The sequence below is a fragment of the Excalfactoria chinensis genome, chromosome 4, assembly GCF_039878825.1.
Source record: "Excalfactoria chinensis isolate bCotChi1 chromosome 4, bCotChi1.hap2, whole genome shotgun sequence".
NCBI classification, from domain to species: domain Eukaryota; kingdom Metazoa; phylum Chordata; class Aves; order Galliformes; family Phasianidae; genus Excalfactoria; species Excalfactoria chinensis.
In genome coordinates, this window is record NC_092828.1 from 40366093 (window position 1) to 40388371 (window position 22279).

Here is a 22279-nt window from a genome sequence, read left to right on the forward strand (position 1 = left end):
CTTCCCGCCGCCCGCCTTCCTGTCGCCGTCGCTCGGCGGGCGCTCGGTGCCGGATTTTCGGCTTCTTTCTCTCCTGTCCCGGCCGTTCGCGGCTCCCTCCTCGCTGCCACGATGTACGACGCGGACGAAGGTGAGGGCGCGCCGGCCGCCTCCCGCCGGGCCTGTCCCCCGCGGCGTGTGGCCTTCTGCGGGCGGCCCCGGCGTGGCGGCCGCGGCCTGACCCGTCCCCCTTTCCCCTGCAGATATGCAATACGATGAAGACGACGACGAGATCACCCCCGACCTGTGGCAGGAGGCGTGCTGGATCGTCATTAGGTGATGCCCCGCTCGCTGTGCTTTGTGCTGCTGGGACGGGTGCGGCGCGGTGCACGGAGGCCGCGGGCTTTGCAACTAGGCCGGGCCGCGTGTTTCGGCGTTTGGGGAGCGCTCAGCTGGGCTGCGAGGCCGTTGTTTGGGTTAGCAGCCCCCTGGTCGGCAGGGATTACAGCCACCTAACGGCCGTGGAGCAGCTGGTGAACCTCATGAGGTCCAACCAAAACAAGTTACAAGGTCTTGCACCTGAGTTGTGGCAACAGCCCCTACCAGTACCAACTAGGAGCAGGTGGATGGCAAGCTGGGCCTGAGTCAGCAATGTGCCCTTGCAGCCGAGAAAGCCAGCTGTATCCTGGGCTGCGTCAAAAGAAAGTGTGGACAGCAGGGCCGGGGATGTGATCTCACCCTCTGATCTGTGCTCATGAGACCTCACCTGGATACAGAGTTCTGAGTACAGGAGGGACATGGAAACAGTCCAAGGGATGGAACCCCTCCTCTATGAGGACAGGCTGAGAGCGCTGGGGCTGTTCAGCCTGGAGAAGAGAATGCTCTAGTGTGACTTGAGAGTGGCCTTTCCAGGGGGTTTAAGGGTCCCTTCCGACTCAGACATTTATGTAATTCTGATGCACTGGCACAAGCTGCTCAGCGAGGTGGTGTAGTCAGTCACTGGAGATGTGGTGCTGAGGGACATGATTGGTGGGCATGGGTAGGAAGTTGGACTAGCTAATCTTAGTGGTTTTTTTCCAACTTGAATGATTCTATGATTCTAAGTAAGAAGTGATTATAATTCCATACCACGCAAGTGACGTTGCCCACTGCTGTCACATGTGAGGAAATAAGGATGCAGCTATGCTACCAGGCCAGCTCTTTCCCAGCAGAACACCAACAGCCAGGCCCTGTGGCTCCTCATGCTGTTAAGAAGTGCACATTGTAAGCAAAAAGTGTTTTTCTTCTGAGCAGGAGTCTTTCCCTATGTGCAGTGGGCAGAGAGAACAGCAAAGCCAAGGTAGCCTGAGCTCTCCGGGCTTCAGAGGCTTCAGGGCTGTGAGGCACACAGCCTGTGTCTTCAGGTCATCCTGTTAACAATGAGAGTGCAGGGCTTGGAACGTCGGCTTTGGTTTCATAACTGGGCTGTGTTGGGTTGTGTCTGGGCCACACAAAAGCTAGGGGAATTTAAGATAGGGTGCGTACAGGGCACAGCCAGGAGGTGGCAGCAGGTCTGTCACTTTGCAGTCTGCCTTCAAACACCAATGAGAGTTGAGTTTAACGTTTCTGAGCATCTGTGTACACAACCCGTGCCTCGGGCAAAAAGTATTTTCTTACTGTATTTCAGAGCTTGTGAAGATTTTGGAATAAATTTACCTTAAGCTTGCTGACAAAACACATCACTTAAATTAAGATATCTTGTTAATGTGTTTGTTTTTTTTTTTCTTAGCTCCTATTTTGATGAAAAAGGTTTAGTCAGGCAACAACTGGATTCTTTTGATGAGTTTATTCAGATGTCTGTGCAGAGAATTGTTGAAGATGCTCCACCGATTGATTTACAAGCAGAAGCCCAGCATGCCACAGGAGAAGTGGAAGAACCGGTAAGTGGAGGCGAAGGGTTTTCATAAGCAAAATGAGTAGGTGGTACCTTGAGTAGGTGGGTTTCATTCAGTCTGTGTCTGGAGAGACTGAAGTACAGCTGAGTTAGGACACAGCCAGGAGGATGGAAGTGTAAACTGCTTGGATTCTATAAGGCAACTGTGAAAGTGCTGAGGATGGGAGCAGGCCTCATCAACAGGGATTTAGTGGAGCAAGCCAGCTTGCCATAATACAACTGTGCTTTGCTGGGATTTTTGGTTTTTGATAGCTTTACCGTGGCAGAAAAGGCTTAAGATTAAAAAGGATTTATTAGGTCTGGGTTTTCTAATGGTGCCCTTCCTTACCATCTTCCATTGGTACCATGTTCCAGATTATCTAAGGTCTGCTCTTTGTGAAGACTCATGAAGTGTGTGAGGGTACAGTGCGTGTCCTGCATTGGTTGTGATGCTTCTGCTGTTCACTGTGCTGTCTCCCATATGGTGCAGTTCTGTGTATGTCAACAGTGATGATCCAGTTACTCAACGTTTCTGCTTCCCTGTTGAGCTTTAAGGGAACTTTAGGAGTTCTGAGAGTCAAATCTGTTGTTTTGACTGTTCCTTTCCATTTTCTGTGTGTGCATGCATTGTTTAGAGAGAGTAACAGATTTCTTTTAGTTCCTTAGTTTGACATAATGCTCATTCTTGGGTAGATGAACATTCATAAATGTTTGCAATTCCTCTTAATATTTCCTCTGTTGCTCTGCGTATGTTATGTCTATATTCCCTAGCTGTGCAGTCCTGTGGATGCTGTATGAGCTGTATGCAGTTAAGTTTGGATCTCCAGCATATTATGTGATTAACTTTGCCCAAGACATAGTATTTGACTTGAGGGTAGGTTTCTTGCTCTTACTTATCCAGTTAAAGTTTTAAGAGTATGGCCTAGATATGAGAAAAGGAAAACTTGGTTTTTCCTTTAGTTTTACTTGTTGGCAATCTCTTGCCTAATTGGAGAATGCCGGATTTAATTAAGGAGGCTGAGTATGATTGGACTAATCTGAGGTGACTTGCTGTTTCTCCCTCCCTCCATGTTCAGCTTTGCATGTTGGGGGCAGCTAGGGTAGTATGTTTTAAAGCACACTAAAGTGTTTTTACAGCCATGCTGAGAGATGAGAATTACAGTAAATGTGTGTTCTGTGTGCTTACATGAGAACTTGTGAATGTTATTTCACACAGCTACTGCTGCAAATCCAAGAGAAAGGTGTTTCTTTGGGTGAGAATTGAGAGCTAGCTGTGCTGGAGCTTTGGTGGTGTGCTACAGCAGTCCTAATGGCTCAGATACAGTTAGATAACTGCATGGAGCTAAGTTTTGCTTTAATAATATTCTCAGCTGGCTTCTAGGGGTGGCAGCACTGCTGTTCTTTGTTTGGGTGAGTTTCTGTTCTGCAAGCGGTCACAGTGTGAAACAGGAACTCAAAGAAAGGCTTTCAAGGCAGTGGGTCTTTCAACTTGTTCATGTGCCGGTCGAATGATTGGCTTATGTTTCTATACCCTTCGATTTTAGTTGGTGAAGGAATGCTCTGGGGACAGCAGCTCTAAAATCTCGTTGCAGTGGGAATATAGACTTGCACCTTTTTGAGGTGTCAGTTATCTCATTGTTTGTGTTGGAGTAAATTTGCCTTTTTATTTTATACTTAAGTAGTTTTATCTAAAGCTATGTCAACAATATACATATATACTGGGCAAATGCTGTTTGTTAATGTACTCACTCTGACTTATTAGATTTTGAGTTAGTTAGCTGTTTTACAGGAAGACAACATTATTTGGGTACCTTATATCCTATTATGGGTACCTTAAACAATGATTTTGACTCTTCAGTTACCTCTGTGTGTTTCTTTTAATGAGGTGCCTAGAAATTATTGAAGGTTCTTGAGTGATTGGCACTGGAACAGGTTGCCCAGAGATGTGGTTGATGTTCTGTCCCTGGAGATTTTCAAAGCATGACTGTATCGGGCCCTGGGCAGCTTGATTTAGCTGTGTTGTCCCTGTCCATTGCAGGAGAGTTGAACTAGATGGCCTTTAAAGGTCCCTTCCAACTCTAAGGATTGATTCTATGATTTGCTCAGCTAGCCAATAAATAGGGATTGTTTCCACACCCTGAATACGAGGACATGCAGCAGTGTTGGGTATTAAGCTCAAGGGCTCCACTTGAATAACTAAGATGCATGGTTTGGCCATTGCAGATAAATGTCTGCTTGTTTTCCAGCCCCGGTATCTCCTGAAGTTTGAACAAATCTATCTCTCCAAACCTACGCACTGGGAAAGAGATGGAGCACCGTCACCTATGATGCCCAATGAGGCCAGGCTGAGAAACCTTACGTAAGAAACATCTCTGTGATGGTTAAAACACAAGGAAGGACTGGCTCTATGTTATTAACTGCTAGTCTTTTTGTTATTTAGTCATTTTGACAATGTAATCATTACTGCTCTTATTACTGTTTCTAATTGTTAAATCCAGATGACTTGATAATAGTGCTCAATATGATCAATGAGTAGAATAATTGTGTTAGCTTTCTGCACAGGCTGGAGTAGTAACTGAGAAAACAACGCAATGGTATTTTTCTCCTGTAGGTATTCAGCCCCCTTGTACGTGGATATAACTAAAACGGTTATTAAAGAAGGGGAAGATCAGTTACAGACCCAACATCAGAAAACGTTTATAGGAAAAATTCCTATCATGTTACGATCAACGTACTGTTTGTTAAATGGCTTAACTGACCGTGATCTTTGTGAACTGAACGAATGCCCTCTGGATCCGGGTGGCTATTTTATCATTAATGGATCAGAAAAGGTAAGGGATGGTACTTCACATAGTTGCCTTTACAGGCACTGGAAATCCTGTTACTTATTTCCAATTCTTTTGCCAGGAACACAAACATTTTGATTACTGCAGGCAGTCCTAATCTTGGAGAAGGATTAACTTAGTCCTTTGCTAGAACTTTGTGAACCACCTTTTCTTCCCCTAGATGTAATTTTTTTCCTACATGGCAGAGCATCACGCACTCAAAAACATGATCATGTGTCGGAGGAGAGTATTTCTTCCCTTGCAGTTTCTGGGCTGTTCACAGCTATAGAGATGTGTTTTATAACAAGGATAGGCTTATCCTTTTCCTTTCTTTCCTCTGTTGCTCCTCATTCAACTTTAGCAGAGCATATCCTCTCCACATGCTTGTGCCTCAGTGATGAAACTGACAGCTTTTTGTTACTTGACACCTGGAGAAATACAGCAGAAGAAAAGGAAAAATAGTGTTTGTCCTTGGAGGAAAAACAAAAATCTAGCTTTTACTATCAGAGCTGGCAGTAGAATTCGTTTGCATAGTTAGTTCATTGACCTTGGAAATAGATAATGACATGCTTCCTTTATCAGTGTTGTGGCTAAAACTAATGCAGATTTCTCAGCATGCCTAGCAGATGTGGTGAGTGCTTCTCAGAGGAATGTTCTCTGAGTCTTTTTATTTCAGTTGTTCTGTATTAACAGGCCATAAGTTTTGCTTAATGCTGTGCTTTGAAAATGCTGAGTCTAGTCCAGCTGAGTCTGGCAAATTGACTTCATGCTGTGAACAGCTTATAATCAGGAGAGAGACAGGCTTTTTACATGGTCTCCTAGGAATAGGACAAGGGGGAATGGCTTTAAACTGAAAGAGGAGATTGAGGTTAGATGTTAGGGGGGAATTCTTTACTGAGAGGGCAGTGAGATGCTGACACAGCTGCCCAGAAGCTGTGGGTGCCCCATCCCTGGAGGCACTCAAGATCAGGCTGGATGAGGCCCTGGGCAGCCTGAGCTGGTGCCTGACTTAGTCGGTGAGTGGCAACCCTGAACATGGAACCAGATGATTGTTAAGGCCCTTTCCAACCCAAGCTATGACATGATGCTATGATTCTATAAAGAAACCCTGTGCTTGTTAACTATCATTTGTCCTTTTATGTTCTTGACTCTACACAGGTTCTGATCGCTCAAGAAAAAATGGCCACAAACACAGTATATGTGTTTGCAAAGAAAGATTCCAAATATGCTTACACGGGAGAATGTAGATCTTGTCTGGAAAATTCCTCTCGACCAACAAGTACTATATGGGTTAGCATGCTGGCCAGAGGTGGGCAGGTATGTCTAAGCAGTAATAATCCCCTTGCTAGGGCTTGCATTGAAGGTTGTTTGTAGAGATTTTGATCCTGTCCTGTGTCTTCATGTTGTTTACTTTATTCATGTTGTTTATACTTTATAAGGAAGAACATGCGAGAGGTTGGGAATAGTTTTAAAGAAATAATCACTTGCATAAAGTATCAGAATAGCTTCATAATCTACTGAGAAGTCCTATTTTCCTGTAGTGCTTGAAAAATACATTTGTAGTGCATCATCCAAGTTTGGAAAGAGTTTTATTAAAAGGCAAAATCATTTTAGACTAATGTATATTATCCCCTGTCTTTTTAGGGTGCAAAGAAGAGTGCTATTGGTCAGCGCATTGTAGCAACGTTGCCATATATCAAACAAGAAGTGCCAATCATAATTGTCTTCCGTGCACTAGGGTTTGTGTCTGACAGGGACATTTTAGAGCACATCATTTATGATTTTGAAGATCCAGAAATGATGGAAATGGTAATATGTTAAATAACTTGTTTATTATCTTAACCTTATGTGATTGATGTCCAGGTGTGGCTACTCTTGTATTAGTGTTTTGTTCATTTTCCAGTTTAATTTGTTTTCTATTAGAAGCCTGAAAAACTTCCTGCTTTACCTATTCCAGTGAGTGTTTTAAGTGAACAAATCACAATGGAAATTGTAAAGAGCTAGTGAATGCTTGGAGAGGTAGGTTCTTATGCTGCTGCCCTTGACTTTAACTGCAAAGTCTCCATTTATGCCTGAATCAGCAACAAGCCTAGTAAATATTTGAATGAGAACTGTTGTGTGAAGCCTGAACTAATTTTTGTGTGCTTCCCACATGCTCTGTTCTGTTTTGAAAGAGCTGCTATAGTAAAGCCAGAAAGCAGTAATTAGTAGTTCCTGAAAAGAATCGTTAGCAAGCTACTGCATACTTTCTATCTCAGTGGGCACCATAAGCTTCAGGGTTTTGCTGTAATTTGTTCAATAGGTTAAGCCTTCTCTGGATGAAGCCTTTGTCATTCAGGAGCAAAATGTTGCTCTGAACTTCATTGGGTCAAGAGGTGCAAAGCCAGGTGTCACCAAGGAAAAGAGAATCAAGTATGCTAAGGAAGTCCTGCAGAAAGAAATGCTTCCACACGTTGGTGTCAGTGACTTCTGTGAAACCAAGAAGGCCTATTTCCTAGGGTACGTTGGTATATACTCAAGTGTGCTGTCACATCTGCAGTTGGTCACCGAATACAGATTCGATGCATGTTTGGAAAAGCAAATAGGAGCTTGTTTTTAACCTCAGTCTTCTGGATACTCAGTGATAAATTTTAGGGTGTTCGTCTGTTTTCCTAGCTTAGAAAATGCAAATGATGATTAAACAGCAAAAATTAGAGAACAAAAGCCTCCAACATCCCCTGGATTCAAAGATGGATGGCAATGATCAAGTACCCCTTTTCACATCTCTAGGTGAAAAACATACAGAGGTTACTAGTTAAATTGTAGGGTGTGATAACTATTGACAGTCTGTATGTAATATAAACCCACTCTTTAAAACCTTTGGTGCATCTTCTTAATCACTGCTTATTGTTATGCAGATAAATCACAGCATTGGGTGACCTGTCCTTTTACTTCAGATACCTTGTTGTGTTCACGGTCTCTCAAGCTTAAACAGACTGTATTACTGCCCAGGGCAGACATGTAGCAGAAGATGCATTGCCATCATGATGTAAATACTGTGTTTCAGTTATCTAGAATTTTAGTGTGTTATCAGCTCTAAGGACATAAGTACTGAAGTTTTAACTTAATCTAAAATGGGCAATCTTTAGGAAACAGTTCACTAATGTATTTAATGAAGGTATGTGTTCTTTGCTGTGAATGCTGATGGTTTACAATATGAACTTATTTCCTTAGGTATATGGTCCATAGATTGTTGTTGGCTGCACTGGGCCGAAGGGAGCTTGATGACAGAGATCATTATGGCAACAAAAGGCTGGATCTTGCTGGGCCACTGCTGGCTTTTCTGTTCAGAGGGTAAATATATAATATATTCTTTAGAGATAATTAATGGAAGAGTCATTGCCAGTTCTGGGCTTCTAAATAAATTGGACTATTGTATTGAGGCGGATAGGCAGACTTGGGTATCTCAGCTTATATCTGGTCATGGCTTTGTTTCAGCTTGCTTTGAAGCATCTATTCTGCATGTTCACAAGCAGATTAGTTTGGTGCTTGCTTTTTTGTTTTTCTCATTTTCCCTTCATTACAAATCACTTTGTTCTGCTAAGAAGACTGGTGACTATTTTTTTCCCCACCCAATGTTGAATTAAACAGTACTGTTTAATCTTATTTCTTGACATCTTCTCCAGAATGTTTAAGAATTTGCTGAAGGAAGTGAGAATATACGCACAAAAGTTTATTGACAGAGGGAAGGATTTCAACTTGGAGCTGGCAATTAAAACGAGAATTATTTCTGATGGTTTGAAGTATTCATTGGCCACTGGAAACTGGGGTGATCAGAAGAAAGCTCATCAGGCCAGAGCAGGTGTATCTCAGGTACAATTTTAGTTCTTTCAAATACATCATTTCTGGAGGCTGCTGATGCTTTGTTGTTGAAAGAGAGAAGATTTAGGTTGGATGTTAGGGGGAAGTTCTTTACTAGGAGAGTGGTGAGGTACTGGAACAGTCTGCCCAGGGAGGTTTTGGATGCCCCGTCCTTGGAGGTGTTCAAGGCCGGGTTGGATGGAGCCCTGGGCAACCTGATCTAGTAAACATGGAAGTTTGGTGGCCCTGCCAGGCAGGGGGTTGGAGCTTCATGATCCTTGAGGTCCTTTCCAACCCGGGCCATTCTGTGATTCTAATGTATTGTGATACCTGCCAGAACGCCACAGATAGGAAGCTTTGCCTAACTGAGTTTCTTGTTACATTCAGGTGTTAAACCGCCTGACTTTTGCATCAACACTTTCCCATCTGAGACGCCTGAATTCTCCAATTGGTAGAGATGGAAAGCTAGCAAAGCCCAGGCAGCTGCACAATACGCTGTGGGGAATGGTTTGCCCAGCTGAGACTCCAGAGGTAATGAACATAGTATTTTCATCACTGCTTATATGTGCCAAACTGCTTTGATTTTAGTCATCATTCTAACCTTGGTGGTTATGTGATGATGGTCATGGCAGTTAAAGTGATCACCTGCACTTTACTTGAAGTACTGGCACGAACATTTAGCTTTATAACTAACTTTGAGTGGTAGAAAATAAGATACATGAAATAGCATCTTTTGTGTACAGTTCCTTGAGGGCTTAAAACAAAGCTCTCTGGTCTTGGTTTGGAAGATCAGGAGATCTTTTGGTTTGGAAATGCAGAATAATCTTATGTTTCTCCTAGGGCCATGCAGTAGGACTTGTGAAGAACTTAGCCCTGATGGCTTACATTTCTGTGGGGTCTCAGCCATCCCCAATCTTGGAATTCTTGGAAGAGTGGAGTATGGAAAACCTGGAAGAAATATCTCCAGCAGCAATAGCAGAGTATGTGTGAACAAAATAACTTAAACAGATATAAGGCTTTTATTACCTGCGCAACGCTTCAGGGTTTTATGTTTTATTTTTTTCCCCTTTTTCTAGTGCTACCAAGATTTTTGTTAATGGCTGCTGGGTAGGAATACACAAAGATCCAGAGCAGCTTATGAATACCCTAAGGAAGCTCCGTCGTCAGATGGATATCATTGTGTCAGAGGTACAACTTCAAGACTTTGGGGATCTTTGGAGATGAGGGGGGGCAGCATATTGGGAATGCTTTGAAGACTAAATGTCCTTTGCCTTTGGGAAATTTTGTTATCCTATTTTGTTCTCTGTAGTTCTGATTCCAGGCTGAGGCTTTGCTTTCTTGTGCAGGTCTCAATGATTAGGGATATTCGTGAGCGAGAAATCCGCATCTATACTGATGCAGGCAGAATTTGCCGACCTCTTCTAATTGTGGAAAAGCAGAAGTTGTTGTTGAAGAAAAGGCATATTGACCAACTGAAGGAGCGAGAGTATAACAATTACAGGTGAGAGGTGTTTCTGAGATGTAACTGAGGATCTAATTTTCCAGCTGGGAAGCTATAAGTTCTCTTAAATTGAAGGAGAAAATGTTTAAAGCTTTGAGCAGCGCAAAGATGCTTTTGCTGCATGGCAACTTAATTCACTTTTGATACAACTAATGCAGCTGTAGTATTAATAAGGCAGAGAAATCCTTGTTCTTGGTATTGCTGAAGTGACCCATTTTATGTGCGTGCTGAGTGCTTCAAGTATTGATTATTAGTTGGCAGGACCTTGTGGCCAGTGGTGTAGTAGAGTACATCGATACACTGGAAGAAGAGACTGTGATGCTGGCCATGACTCCAGATGACTTGCAGGAGAAGGGTGTTGCATATTGTTCAACATATACCCACTGTGAGATTCACCCATCCATGATCCTGGGAGTGTGTGCATCTATTATTCCTTTCCCTGATCACAACCAGGTCAGTGCATCACTTCTGCCACCCTGCTTATAAGGTTGGTAGGAAACCCACAGGCGTATGTGTTATAAGAGCCATATGTGCATTTATAAATATCTGTGTTGCTGTCTTTCCTTGTCTGTCTAGTCTCCTAGGAACACATACCAGTCTGCTATGGGTAAACAGGCAATGGGAGTCTACATTACAAACTTCCATGTTCGTATGGACACGCTGGCCCATGTTCTGTACTATCCTCAGAAGCCCCTTGTAACAACGCGCTCCATGGAGTACTTGCGATTTAGAGAGTTACCAGCGGGTATGTTGTCAGTTTGTGTTTATTAAACAAAAAGAATACTGTTTAAACCGTCATAACTCTGTGCATAATACCTAAATACTTAGCAAAATTATGTAATTTTAAAAGGAACTACGGGTTAAATGTTAACTTACAGCTCAATGCTTAGTCTACAGTGTTCCTAGTTACAGCTAGAACTGCTTTTCCACAGTCGGCTGAAATGGAAACTGGAAAGGATGTGTTTCCTGTGTAAGTTCTCCACATGAGGTCACTCCTGAGTTGATAAACTTAATCTCTCTTTGTACCCAGAGTTGCATTTACTGATACAGCATGACTTTTCCACATGAGCTGTGGAGGTTATAGCTTAGAAAAGGGTTGAACAGCTTCACTGTGAAGAGACAGGCTTATTTTAGTTGTAAGTAATGCTTGTTTGATATGTACTCATGTTTTCAAAGTATTCATTCAATGCATTACAGGTATCAATTCAATCGTAGCCATTGCATCATATACAGGCTATAACCAGGAAGATTCTGTCATCATGAACCGTTCTGCTGTTGACAGAGGCTTTTTCAGGTGTGATTTCTCACATTTTTGACTGTTTGAGAATTGAAATAAGTACTGTAATGAATTGTTCAGAGGCTGAATACACTGGAAGGTATCCTTAAAAATGGGGGTGGAGGGAGCTTCACAACAAGAATGGTCAATGTGTGTCTTAGCAAAACTCAGCCAGTAATGGTTCATCTTCTGCGTTGCTTGACTTCCCACTCTGCGTTCCTGGCTCTTCCCTTTTGGTCTTGTTTTCTGTGTTATGTGTTCTGTTTATGCTGCTTAAATGAAAACATGTTCTGAGTTTTTTGTCACATGAGTTGCCAGTTACACGAATTCCTTAATGACGATATTGTAGCTTTGTAATAAAATGGTGTATTCAGTAGCACGTCAGTTGCTACCAGTGAGGATTGGTGTGTGCCTCTCCTTATTAGGAACTGCTGTTGAGACAACTGGTGGCTGATGTAACTGTGCATTATTGCTGGATTTTAGCTGTATAACCTTAATTGGTCAACAGATCTCTGCTTTTATTCATCTTTTGAACCTAAAAACCGTATGCTAAGTGTCTTGCACCTGCTACCTGCTAATGTAGAGTGAATATGAGATTCTTAGATTTCTGTGGTTCATGTGAAACTTGTATGGAATCTCCTGCATTCATGGCAATGATGCTGTTCTTAAAGGTTGTGGCTTTGCTGTGTTAGCATCACAGCAAAAATAGCCAAAGGCCCAGAGAGAAGTCTGTATAAATGGAAAGATTTCCACTGAAACTCAGCATTGCAAGATAGCAGAAGTGCTTGCAAAATGGTGGAGTTGAGCAGAAAAGTAATAGGAGATTGATTTGATGAAGATCAAGGGCTCTGAGCACCCTGATGGTAGCTGTAGGTGTCCCTGTTCATTGTAGGGGAGTCAGACCAGATGACCTTTAAAGGTCCCTTCCAACTCAGACGATTCTCTGATTCTAAGATGGGAGTCAGCCTTAGGAGTAATAACTGCTCTGCAGATGGGAACATCTCCCCAGTTCAAAATAAAGGATGCTACTTATAGGTATTTTGGCAGTGTCTCAAAAGTGGCCATCAGTGCCATCTGAAACATTTGTGTTTGTTTGTTGTGGATTTTTTTCAGTCAGATTAACAAGACTTTAAAGGAAAAGTTGTGTGGCATGCAAATTGTTTTGGTTGTCATTGGTGACGGTAGCTTTAATACTTGGCAAAATGGTGCTTTAAGTGAAATTGGCTTGTACAGATGAAGGAAGATGATGCTGGTGTCACAGCAAATATATCTGTCTTTGTTTCAGATCTGTGTTCTATCGCTCATACAAAGAGCAAGAGTCCAAAAAAGGATATGACCAAGAGGAAGTTTTTGAGAAGCCTACCCGTGAGACTTGCCAAGGTAAGACAAAGCAGGGTATGGAGAATGAGTCTGTTGATTACAGTTGTGTAGGGATGATTGCTGTTGAACTGATTCAGCCTTTGAGACACATTAAACAGCAGAAATGTGCGTGTGAATAGGAAAACGCATCAGCCGAGATGTTCACTTAATATTATCTTCAGACATTTTGTTATCAGCAGGCTGAAACTGTTAGCAGGCTGGTTGAATTTCTACACAACATCCAAGTCTTTATGCTGAAAAGCCTGGGGATCTGTTTTTTTTCTCTCCCCCAAGGTATGAGACATGCCATCTATGACAAACTTGATGACGATGGTTTGATTGCACCTGGGGTACGTGTGTCTGGGGACGATGTCATCATTGGCAAAACAGTAACTCTGCCAGAAAATGAAGATGAACTGGAAAGCACTAACAGGCGCTTCACAAAGAGAGACTGTAGCACTTTTCTGCGTACTAGCGAGACTGGTATTGTAGATCAGGTCATGGTAACCCTTAACCAGGAAGGATACAAGTTCTGCAAGATCAGGGTGAGCACCAACCCATACGCGTTTTCTGCTTAACCACTTTTTTCTGTATCTAGTTTACCCATTTAATGTTTTCCTATGGTTCACAGGTACGGTCTGTAAGAATCCCTCAAATAGGAGATAAATTTGCCAGCCGGCATGGTCAGAAAGGAACCTGTGGTATCCAGTACAGGCAAGAGGTAGTGATTCCTTTACCGTTTCATCTTCTCTGTGTTTTTAGCATTGAAACCAAAATGAGTTAAGTCATCTCTTAATGAGTAAGTCATCACCTTAAGTTTAGGTAGGATGTGTTCAGAAAGGGATGCTACTGTTCCTTACAGTGATATGTTGGTTGATGCTCAGCTGCACATGAGCTGACAATGTACCCAGTTGGCCAAGAGGGTCCATGCCATCCTGGCCTGTATTAGAAATAGTGTGATCAGTAGGAGCAGAGGGGTAATCATCCCCCTGTACTCAGCACTGGTGAGGCCACATCTCAAGTATAGTGTTCAGTTTTGGGCCCCTCACTACAAGAAAGGCATTGAGGCCCTGAAACATGCCCAGAGAAGGGCAGTGAAACTGGTGAAGAGTCTGGAGCACAAGTCTTATGAGGAGCGGCTGAGGGAGCTGGGATTGTTTAACCTCGAGAAGAGGAGGCTCAGGGGAGACCTCATTGCACTCTACACTTCCTGAAGGGAGGTTGTGATAAGGAAGGGCTTGACCTCTTCTCCCAGGTAACAAACAGGACCCGAGGAGATGGCCGCAAGTTGTGCCAGAAGAGGTTTAGATTAGACATAAGGAAAAACTTCTTCTCTCAGAGGGTGGTCAGGCACTGGAATGGCTGCCCAGGGAGGTGGTGGAATTGCTGTCTCTGGCAGTGTTCGAGAGGCATCTGGATATGGAACTACAGTTTAGTGGCTTGTGGTAGCAATGGTAATGGGAGGATGGTTGGACTAGATGATCTTGTGGGTCCTTTCCAACCTTGAGGTTCTATGATTCTATGATCTCAGGGCCCTTGAAATACTTAAAAGATACAGTTAGAATCTATGGACTGCTTTTCTTAAAGCTGGAAAGTACTGACTGCCTGTTTTGGTGCTCTAGGATATGCCCTTCACCTGTGAAGGCATCACACCAGATATCATCATCAATCCCCACGCCATCCCTTCCCGCATGACCATTGGTCACTTGATTGAATGTCTTCAGGGGAAGGTAAGAAGAATATTTGATGCTGCATGTTTAAGGGATATGAGTTAATATCTATGTATATGTTTTTTATTTTTTTGGTAAATATACACAAGCAAGCATTAAATACACATAAGTGGTAAGTGCTAATGCAGTTTATAAAGAAAAAAGATTGTTCTCCATTTACTTAATGGCAAATGGAAAAGATTCTTCAGGACCTACAGTCTTGTAAATTCTGTCCAGCAAATCATCTGTTGCTTTGATTCCAAATGCATCCTGTCACCTAGAAAAAGGAGTAGGAAATCATTGATGCTGTCCAGTTTTGAAAACCTCAGCTAGATTCTGTAACCGGTAACGAAAGAAGATACAGCCCTATAGTGGGTGGGGAATCTCAAGTTCTGACATTAAAAGCTAAAATTATTTGAAATGTATTGCTTGATGCTGAGAAATCCGACCAGCTTTTGCAAGTCTTTTCTCTGCAGGTGTCAGCAAACAAGGGAGAAATTGGTGATGCTACACCATTTAATGATGCTGTCAACGTGCAGAAGATTTCCAATCTTCTATCAGATTATGGCTATCATTTAAGAGGAAATGAGGTACAACCAAAATATAAATTAGTTGTATTTTTAATGTGTTTGGCAGACAGTAAGGCTTATGGTTCAGTGATTGCATTGACTGCTTTAGGTCCTCTACAACGGCTTCACCGGGCGAAAAATCACATCACAGATCTTCATTGGTCCTACATATTATCAGCGGCTCAAGCACATGGTAGATGACAAAATCCATTCTCGTGCAAGAGGGCCCATCCAGATACTTAACAGACAGCCCATGGAAGGTAGATCTCGGTAAGGATGTTTATTATTTTCTATGCAGTCTTCCCTTTGGAGTCTTTAGCTGCCAAGTTAGCTGCTTTTTCTATGGAGTGAAGCCCACACCGGAGTGTGTAGTCTGTCAGGAACTGTGGTTGCTGGAGCAGTCTGTTCCAGAAGAACTGTGCCCCATGGAAAAGCATGTATGCTACAGCAGCTAGTGAAGAACAGAGGGCTGCTGGGAAGTTGCAGATTGGAACTGTCTGAAGAGGAAGGAGCAGCAGAAACCAAGTGTTTTACTTGTACAGGAGGAGGGGGTATGAAGAATAGTCCAGAAGCGACAGAGTGATGCTGCGCCAGAGAAGAAGGGACAGGAGGGCAGAAACTGTTTTCATTTTTATTGTAGTTTCTTGTTATCTTGCTTTGGTTTTAAAAATAGATTAATTTTTGCCAAGTTGGGTCTGTTTCACCCATCATAGTACTGGGTAGGTGACTGTCCTTGTCCAGCAGGGAGGAGCAGAGGATGATTTAATGGTTGGCATCACTCTGCTATACAGTTGTGCTGTACCTGTCTGGCATCTGATAGCTGCTTTACAAATACTGAGCCACGTGCCTGCAGCAGCAGAGGAAAATGAATGCCCAGATTTACTCCTGCCTTGGAATATTGCTGTTCTGTCTCTGTCAGGTTACTTGTTGTAGCAACAAGCACTGATGAATCGTGCCAGAGAGCTCAAAGAGGCTTTTTGTTGTTTTGTTTTTTGTCCTTAGTGATGGTGGACTTCGCTTTGGAGAAATGGAACGAGACTGTCAGATTGCCCACGGAGCGGCCCAGTTCTTGAGAGAGAGGTTGTTTGAGGCATCAGACCCATACCAAGTCCACGTATGTAACCTCTGTGGAATCATGGCAATTGCAAACACGAGGACTCACACATACGAATGCCGGGGATGCCGAAATAAAACACAGGTAAGTAAGTGTGGGATTCACCACCCCGTGACTCAGAGGAAATGTGACTCCGGTGAACAGGAGGAGGGAGAAGTTATGTTGAAATGAAAATGTTTAGAGAAAGATGAGAACAATTGCTTAAAAGCTTCGTAACTACTTACTGAAGCGTTTACAGTGTCCTAGTTGATTTGGATGTTTCCTGTTCGAGTGCTGGCCCATCACTTGGAAGGAAGTGCTGCTCAACTGTTTCACAGTGGAGAGGTTTGAGAAGTGAACAGTTGGAGAGCTTATTTTTAGAATATTAAACAGTAAAGCTCTGGATTGGAGGAATTTAGAACTGTGGTTGTCCCCACAAAGATACTTTATGCCTCCCAGGGGAGGCCTTTTGTGTAGCACTTCTTTGTCATGACTATTTATAGCATGTGCTTTTTTTTTTGTACAGTAGTTATTATTTATAGTGTTTGTTCTATAGTGTGTGCGTAGCTACAGAGCTGCGTCAAGGCAGATTGGCAGCAGAGATAAAAAGAATAGCTTTAAATAGGTTTCTTGGTGTGCTGGGAACTGACGGCTGCAGCTCATGTTGGGGCTGCTTGTAGGGATGCGTGCTGGAAATGTTACCTGCAGTTACTGCATAGGAGGCATGCTTTGCTGTGCAAATGCACCCCTGTTTAAATTACTTTTATTGAATGTCCTATCCCCTGGCTGCCATTTTTATTTTCCTGTTGAAAAAGTTAATTCTGGATAGCTGTTCTGTAGGCTCTACAGACTGTCTCTGCTTCCCTCTTGCTTTATTGCTGCCTTTAAGCAATCCTCCTTAAATGCTTTTATGCATAATTCAGAATCGCAGAGTCTGTAGTTGAAAGGGACCTGTAAAGGCCATCTGGTACAATGAACTGGGACAGCTACGTCAGGTTGCTCAGAGCCCCATCCAGGTTGGCTTTTAATGTCTGCAGGGATGGGGCATCTACCACCTCTCTGGGCAACCTGTGCCAGTGCCTCACCTCACTACCCTCACTGTAAAAGACTTTATATCCAACCTAAATGTACCCTCTTTGAGTTTGATAGAATCATTCAGATCCAGTTTTGAGCCAAAAAACTCGACAAGTTAGTTGTGTAGTTAGTTGTTACTTTAGGAGTGCTAATCAATCAATCACTTACAACTCTTTTGCAATCTCTTCCCAGATATCCTTGGTTCGAATGCCCTACGCCTGCAAACTCCTCTTCCAAGAACTGATGTCTATGAGCATTGCACCTCGGATGATGAGCGTTTAGCTTCCTAAAGAGGTTTACGAAGAACGTGAGACTTGAAGTATTTAGGTTTTGTTTCATTTTGTGTAGGCTGTGTTTAAAATAGTCTTACTCATCAGCTGTGTGCTTTTTAAAAGTATGTTTATTTCCTGTAAATAGAATGCAAATTTGTAATCAAACTCGTGAATCTCTTTTATTTGTATAATCTGCAAAAGAAGTGTGCAAGCAAATGGGTAATCAAAGAATAAAGGAGGTAAGAGAATGATTAGTGAGCTAGAAAAAGCCCGAGGCTGCGGCTTTCCAAAATACTAACTTAAAACGGTACATAAGTGAAAGTCCTCACATCACAGCTCTGCACCATCATCTGCGGAAAAACAGAAACATGTTATGCTGTGCTGCACACTGTTCCAGGGGGTAATGTCAGAGCTTGGGAAGCAGCCCAGGAAGTGAGTTTTCTGATGTCTGATCTGAGGGTGCTTTCTTTTTCTCCCCTCAGGGAGGAATCCGGCTGCAGGGGGAGGGTGATAGGTGGCATTTTTCTGGGCTGAGATCACTGAGAAATCAGGCACCAACTCCCTAAGGGCGTAGCATAGAGCTGTGGAGCAGCCTGTTCCATCTGACAATATTCCATTAATAATATCAATCAGCTCCTTCTCAAAAAACGGGGCTTGCCAGCTTATTGCTTAGCTACAGGCTGCTTACTTGGGAGCTTTCCTATAGCTGACAAGAAACAGTGGTAGCTGTGTGCACAGAAGACATAAACCACAAAGCAACACACATAGCACTCCACCCTCGCTCTTCCCCTCACAGTATCTCTATCTTAAATTCTAGCTCACAGGTTCTGCTGCTTGTGGCACAGCTCAATAATATCAGTAAGAATGATGTCTGAAAAGAGACTAGCTAAAGAACTATGGTAAAGGCTGCTGTGCTTGAAGTGATGCTGGGATTCGTTTTACACTGTTGATATTGTCCCAAAGCCTTTCAGCTATTCAGGGATACAAGGATCCAGCTTCATCCTTCTGATAAAGCCACTCTGTTTAAACTAAAGAAAGATTAAAGAACTTGGAGTGCTTGGACTCCCTGCTCTTTCTTGGGCTGGTTATGTCAATCCTGCTCCTGGGAGAAATGAGCAGGCTTGGAAGTGTTCTGAGAACACTGGAATTAAGGGCAAGAAAAGCAATGTAAGTTGCTTTATTTAAAAAAGAAAAGAGAAGAAAAAAATCTACCCCAAAGCTGTTTTTCATTTGGCATCTTAATCTGCAGAACATTACAGCATTTTGGGTTACTTGAAAACCCTCTGAGAATTCTAGCAGCTGAGATGGGCTGGCAGTGTCCTCCCAAACCTACTGGAAACTGCATCTCACTCTGACAGTATTAAATAGGAACAGTCCTTCTAGATCAAGTAATTAAGTAAACTGATAGGGGAGAGAGCTACTGAGTGTTCAGCCACGCTACTTACCCTTTGTCAAGGCTATTTCATGCAGAGTTTCCACTACATGAATTTTTGCAGAAGCTGTTGCCTCTCCTTTGGCATTTGATGCGTGACACTCATATTCTCCAGCATCTTCTTTGCTCAGAGGAGATATCTAGGGAAAGAAACACCCCCTCCCCAATAAGTATCTTGTGAAGAAGCAGAGATACTTATTAAAAAAAATGCCTTAGGACAGAAATTAGTTGTTAATTTCCTAATTAAATAATGGGATTAGCAGAAAGGAGAAAGTATTTGTTAACCTTTCAAGACCGCACTGACTGCATGACTGCTTCTGCCTGCTCTGAACAGCTGTTTGGTGCATATTGTGATGGTATTCTCCAGGCTGGTTTGGGACAGGCCTCTCCTGGGCTTCAGCCTAGCATTGCTGCACTTTGCTAGGCCAGACCGAGCTTGCTGTAACACTCCCTTTCTTTTAGCATTGACTTAGTTTGGAGCTATGTTGGAGCCCTGCACGCTTGGCAAGGTGCCAGAGGCAGGAATAAAAAAGAAAATGCTTCCAGGAACATTGTGCATCTAGGCAGTTCTGCAAAATGACTGGCTCAATATCTTCCCTCTCCATTTCCACCTCTGCTTTGGCATGTGCTGCAGGAACCACTTCGCCTGACCTGTGCCAGATTCTCTGCAGCTGGGAGCCATCGTTCTTACAGACTGATGCAATTCCCATACTGGGATACAAAGCAGCTCCCTCCCTACTGCTTCCCTCCAAAAGTGCCATTAGCCTGCAGGTACTCTGCTAGCTTAGAATGCCTGCTGTGGGACAGCCGATGGCTTCTGCACTGTGCTATTGTGCAGCAGGTGCTGTGTGTCACTGGAGCAAAGACAGCTGCTAAATTTAAGTCTCAGATGAGGGTCTTAGGCCCTCTGTACTGATTACCTTCTAAACCTTTTCCTCTAAGTGTCCTATCCATTGCCATACATCTTCTGTAGAGGGGTTGTTTGCAAACTGCACTGTTTGCCAACAGTTTGCATGTTGTACTTACCAGTACCCAGCCAGTCACTTCATGTTTCTCAGGGCCCCCTCGGGTCTGAATAGCCAGATTTTCTCGGTCACCAGGCAGAAGCTCCATTCTCTGGATACCATACTGTCCTTGAATGATCTAAACAGAAGGTCAGTAAGGTGTAAGGGTTTGGGGTCTCATTTATGCTAGAACTTACTTATAAAAAGATCAACATTAGTTTTGTATGACTATGTTTTGTGTGGAAGCAGTATTTTCCTAGCGCTGACATTTAACCTCATCCTGTGTGTGCTACAGCTCCAATGTGTGCAGTAGGGCTGTACTCCCCTTGCCTCAGTGGGAACAGAAAGAGCTGCACAGCTTTCTGGTGTGCCTGCTGCTGGGTACTGCAAACATGCCCCACACTGGTTTTATTTCACAGAGTATTTGTGCATGCTCCCACAAGAGCGTTTAAGCCATTAAGCTATGCTCCCATTGAACAAGAAGGATTCAGCCACCTGCAGCTGTTGGTACCCCAGCTGCCTTCTGGCTTGGGGGGCTGGCAGAAGCTGACTGTGGTCCACACACACACCTTTCCTGAAGATCCCATTATTTTAGTGTGGCAGCAGCAGAAAATCGTGTGTGTGAGCACTGTTCCAGTCTGTCCCCATATGACCTAATCCTAGAAGCAGATCAGGGACAGCACTCGCATACTTCTGCTGCAGCAAGCCTAGCATTCCTCCAGGTGGATACAGCATCAGTGGAAGAGCAGCAGTGTGTTCAGAGTGAGTTATTCTCTGCTGCTAGCTATCTATCTCAACCCAGGGTCACACAGTTTCTTGAGTCCTATGGCTAGGGTCTTCTCTGCTCAAGACTGGCCCCTGCCCTGAGCCAGGTGTTAGCAGCACCCTGCCTCAATCAGCACTCTGCCTGCTATATCAGAGCTAACTATCCCATGCTCCAGTGCCTCATGCTGGGTCAGCTGTGTCCAGCTGCCTCAGTCACTGCCGTCAGCAGGGTGACAACAGGTCAAGGGACACTGCCTACATGCTCTGAATACCAGGAAAAACACAAGTCGTGATCCGCACTGAAACCAACACAAGTTTAGAAAAACGATGATTAAAGATAGATTAAGCAAAGCCAGATGTTTAGGGGTGGGAAAGAACTGCACAGATGGGAGACCTCATCAAAGACGTGAATTTCTATGAGCAATTTCCTATGACTTTATGCCCTGCTGCTTACTAAGCAGTCTCAGCTACCTTAGCTTTGCTAGACATTAGGAGGTCCTAGTAAGGCCCTTACCTTGTTCCAGGTGAGGACAGGGGTTGGGATGCCAATGACTTCACAGCTCAGGTAGATCTGTGCTCCTGTCACATTCCAGATGTCCTTAGGAGGGGTCACGATGGAGGGTCCTGCGAAGAGGAAGAAACAATTCTAAGCACTGTGGGACTGTAAGGCCTTTTCGGTGGGGCCTGTCGCTTCTGATGTGTTTTGAGGACTAGGTGAGGAGGGTGCTTGCTTGGAGCGTGCCATCTTTGTGTGCCATGTGGTCACAAAGTACAACTTCAACACCAGGTGGAACAGAGAAAAGGACCTCCATCCCAAACTCCTTGGAAGACACAGGGGTCCCAACTATTCTCCCATGCCAGAGATTGCTTTGCTGCAGTCTTCTCCCAGCATGATTTTAATATGCAACACAGCCTGTGGCAGATGGCCAGCAGAATCCAGTATGCAACATTCAGCCAAAGGGGGCTGGCTGTGGAGGGTGGCAGAGCTCTCCTTGGAAGGGATCCGAGAAGGAACCAGGTGAGCGGAGAGCTCTGCTTTCCCCAGGCAGAGCCAACCTCTGGTTAAAATTAAATAAGGAGTTATTTTCAAAGCCTGACATGAACAAAGCTGTTTTGCAGCTCTGCCTACGAGATGTTTACCCCTCGGGCTGGAAAATGTCCGAGACGTAACCCATACCCCACAAAGGGAAGAATTGTGTTACTGTTTTATCCCTCTTTAATAGGAGAACCACTGCTGCTTTGCAAAATGCACCTATTAATGTCCCACAAGAGGAAGTGCGGACCAATGGAGCCCATAGTGTTTATTTCCACTTATTGACAGCTTGAAGAACACAGCTGATTTTCCCCTTCTGCACTGAAAAGGTAGACTTCTCTTCACAGCAAGGCATTTCCTGTGGAAACAAGGGCCCTGCCCCCAGCCTGCACATGCACCCTACCCTCCAGAGCACCACTCAGGTCTATCTCACTGCAGCCCACATTCACCCTCACAGAGGTATCCCAGTCCTGCATTTAACAAGCAGCAGCTGCACAGAAGCGATCTGTGTGCCCCTAGAAGACCGTTAAAACCACCACATCTTGTGATCTGTAAGAGCCAGGTATCAGGTTTCCTCACAAATATTACAGTCCACTTGTACAGAACAAATTCCGTGAGCTGAGAAAGTCATTGATG

At 43.7% G+C, this 22279-nt stretch overlaps 2 protein-coding genes across 3 annotated transcripts in view; one reads left to right on the forward strand and one right to left on the reverse strand.

The window, feature by feature from the left end:
- POLR2B (RNA polymerase II subunit B) lies at positions 1 to 17464 on the forward strand. Its single transcript, XM_072336577.1, has 25 exons — positions 1 to 130; positions 243 to 315; positions 1748 to 1898; positions 4138 to 4250; positions 4503 to 4722; positions 5875 to 6033; positions 6361 to 6525; positions 7019 to 7215; positions 7930 to 8049; positions 8382 to 8568; positions 8944 to 9087; positions 9397 to 9536; positions 9633 to 9744; positions 9903 to 10057; positions 10312 to 10510; positions 10634 to 10802; positions 11255 to 11351; positions 12619 to 12713; positions 12987 to 13237; positions 13324 to 13413; positions 14315 to 14422; positions 14878 to 14991; positions 15080 to 15240; positions 15973 to 16168; positions 17330 to 17464. The coding sequence occupies exons 1-25, from the start codon at positions 112 to 114 to the stop codon at positions 17417 to 17419; spliced, it is 3525 nt and encodes a 1174-aa protein (XP_072192678.1). The 5' UTR covers positions 1 to 111; the 3' UTR covers positions 17420 to 17464.
- Positions 14563 to 22279, reverse strand: part of IGFBP7 (insulin like growth factor binding protein 7) — a 16531-nt gene continuing 8814 nt past the window's right edge. The window contains exons 2-6 of one of the 2 annotated variants that reach the window (XM_072336579.1): positions 21125 to 21234; positions 19868 to 19984; positions 18855 to 18981; positions 17709 to 17759; positions 14563 to 14678 (exon numbers count right to left, since the gene is read on the reverse strand). In XM_072336579.1, the coding sequence (XP_072192680.1) occupies positions 17740 to 17759; positions 18855 to 18981; positions 19868 to 19984; positions 21125 to 21234 (374 nt within the window). In that variant the 3' untranslated portion in view covers positions 14563 to 14678; positions 17709 to 17739. Of the gene's footprint in view, positions 14679 to 17519; positions 17760 to 18854; positions 18982 to 19867; positions 19985 to 21124; positions 21235 to 22279 lie in introns of those variants that run through there. The other variant, XM_072336578.1, reaches the window with a different exon arrangement.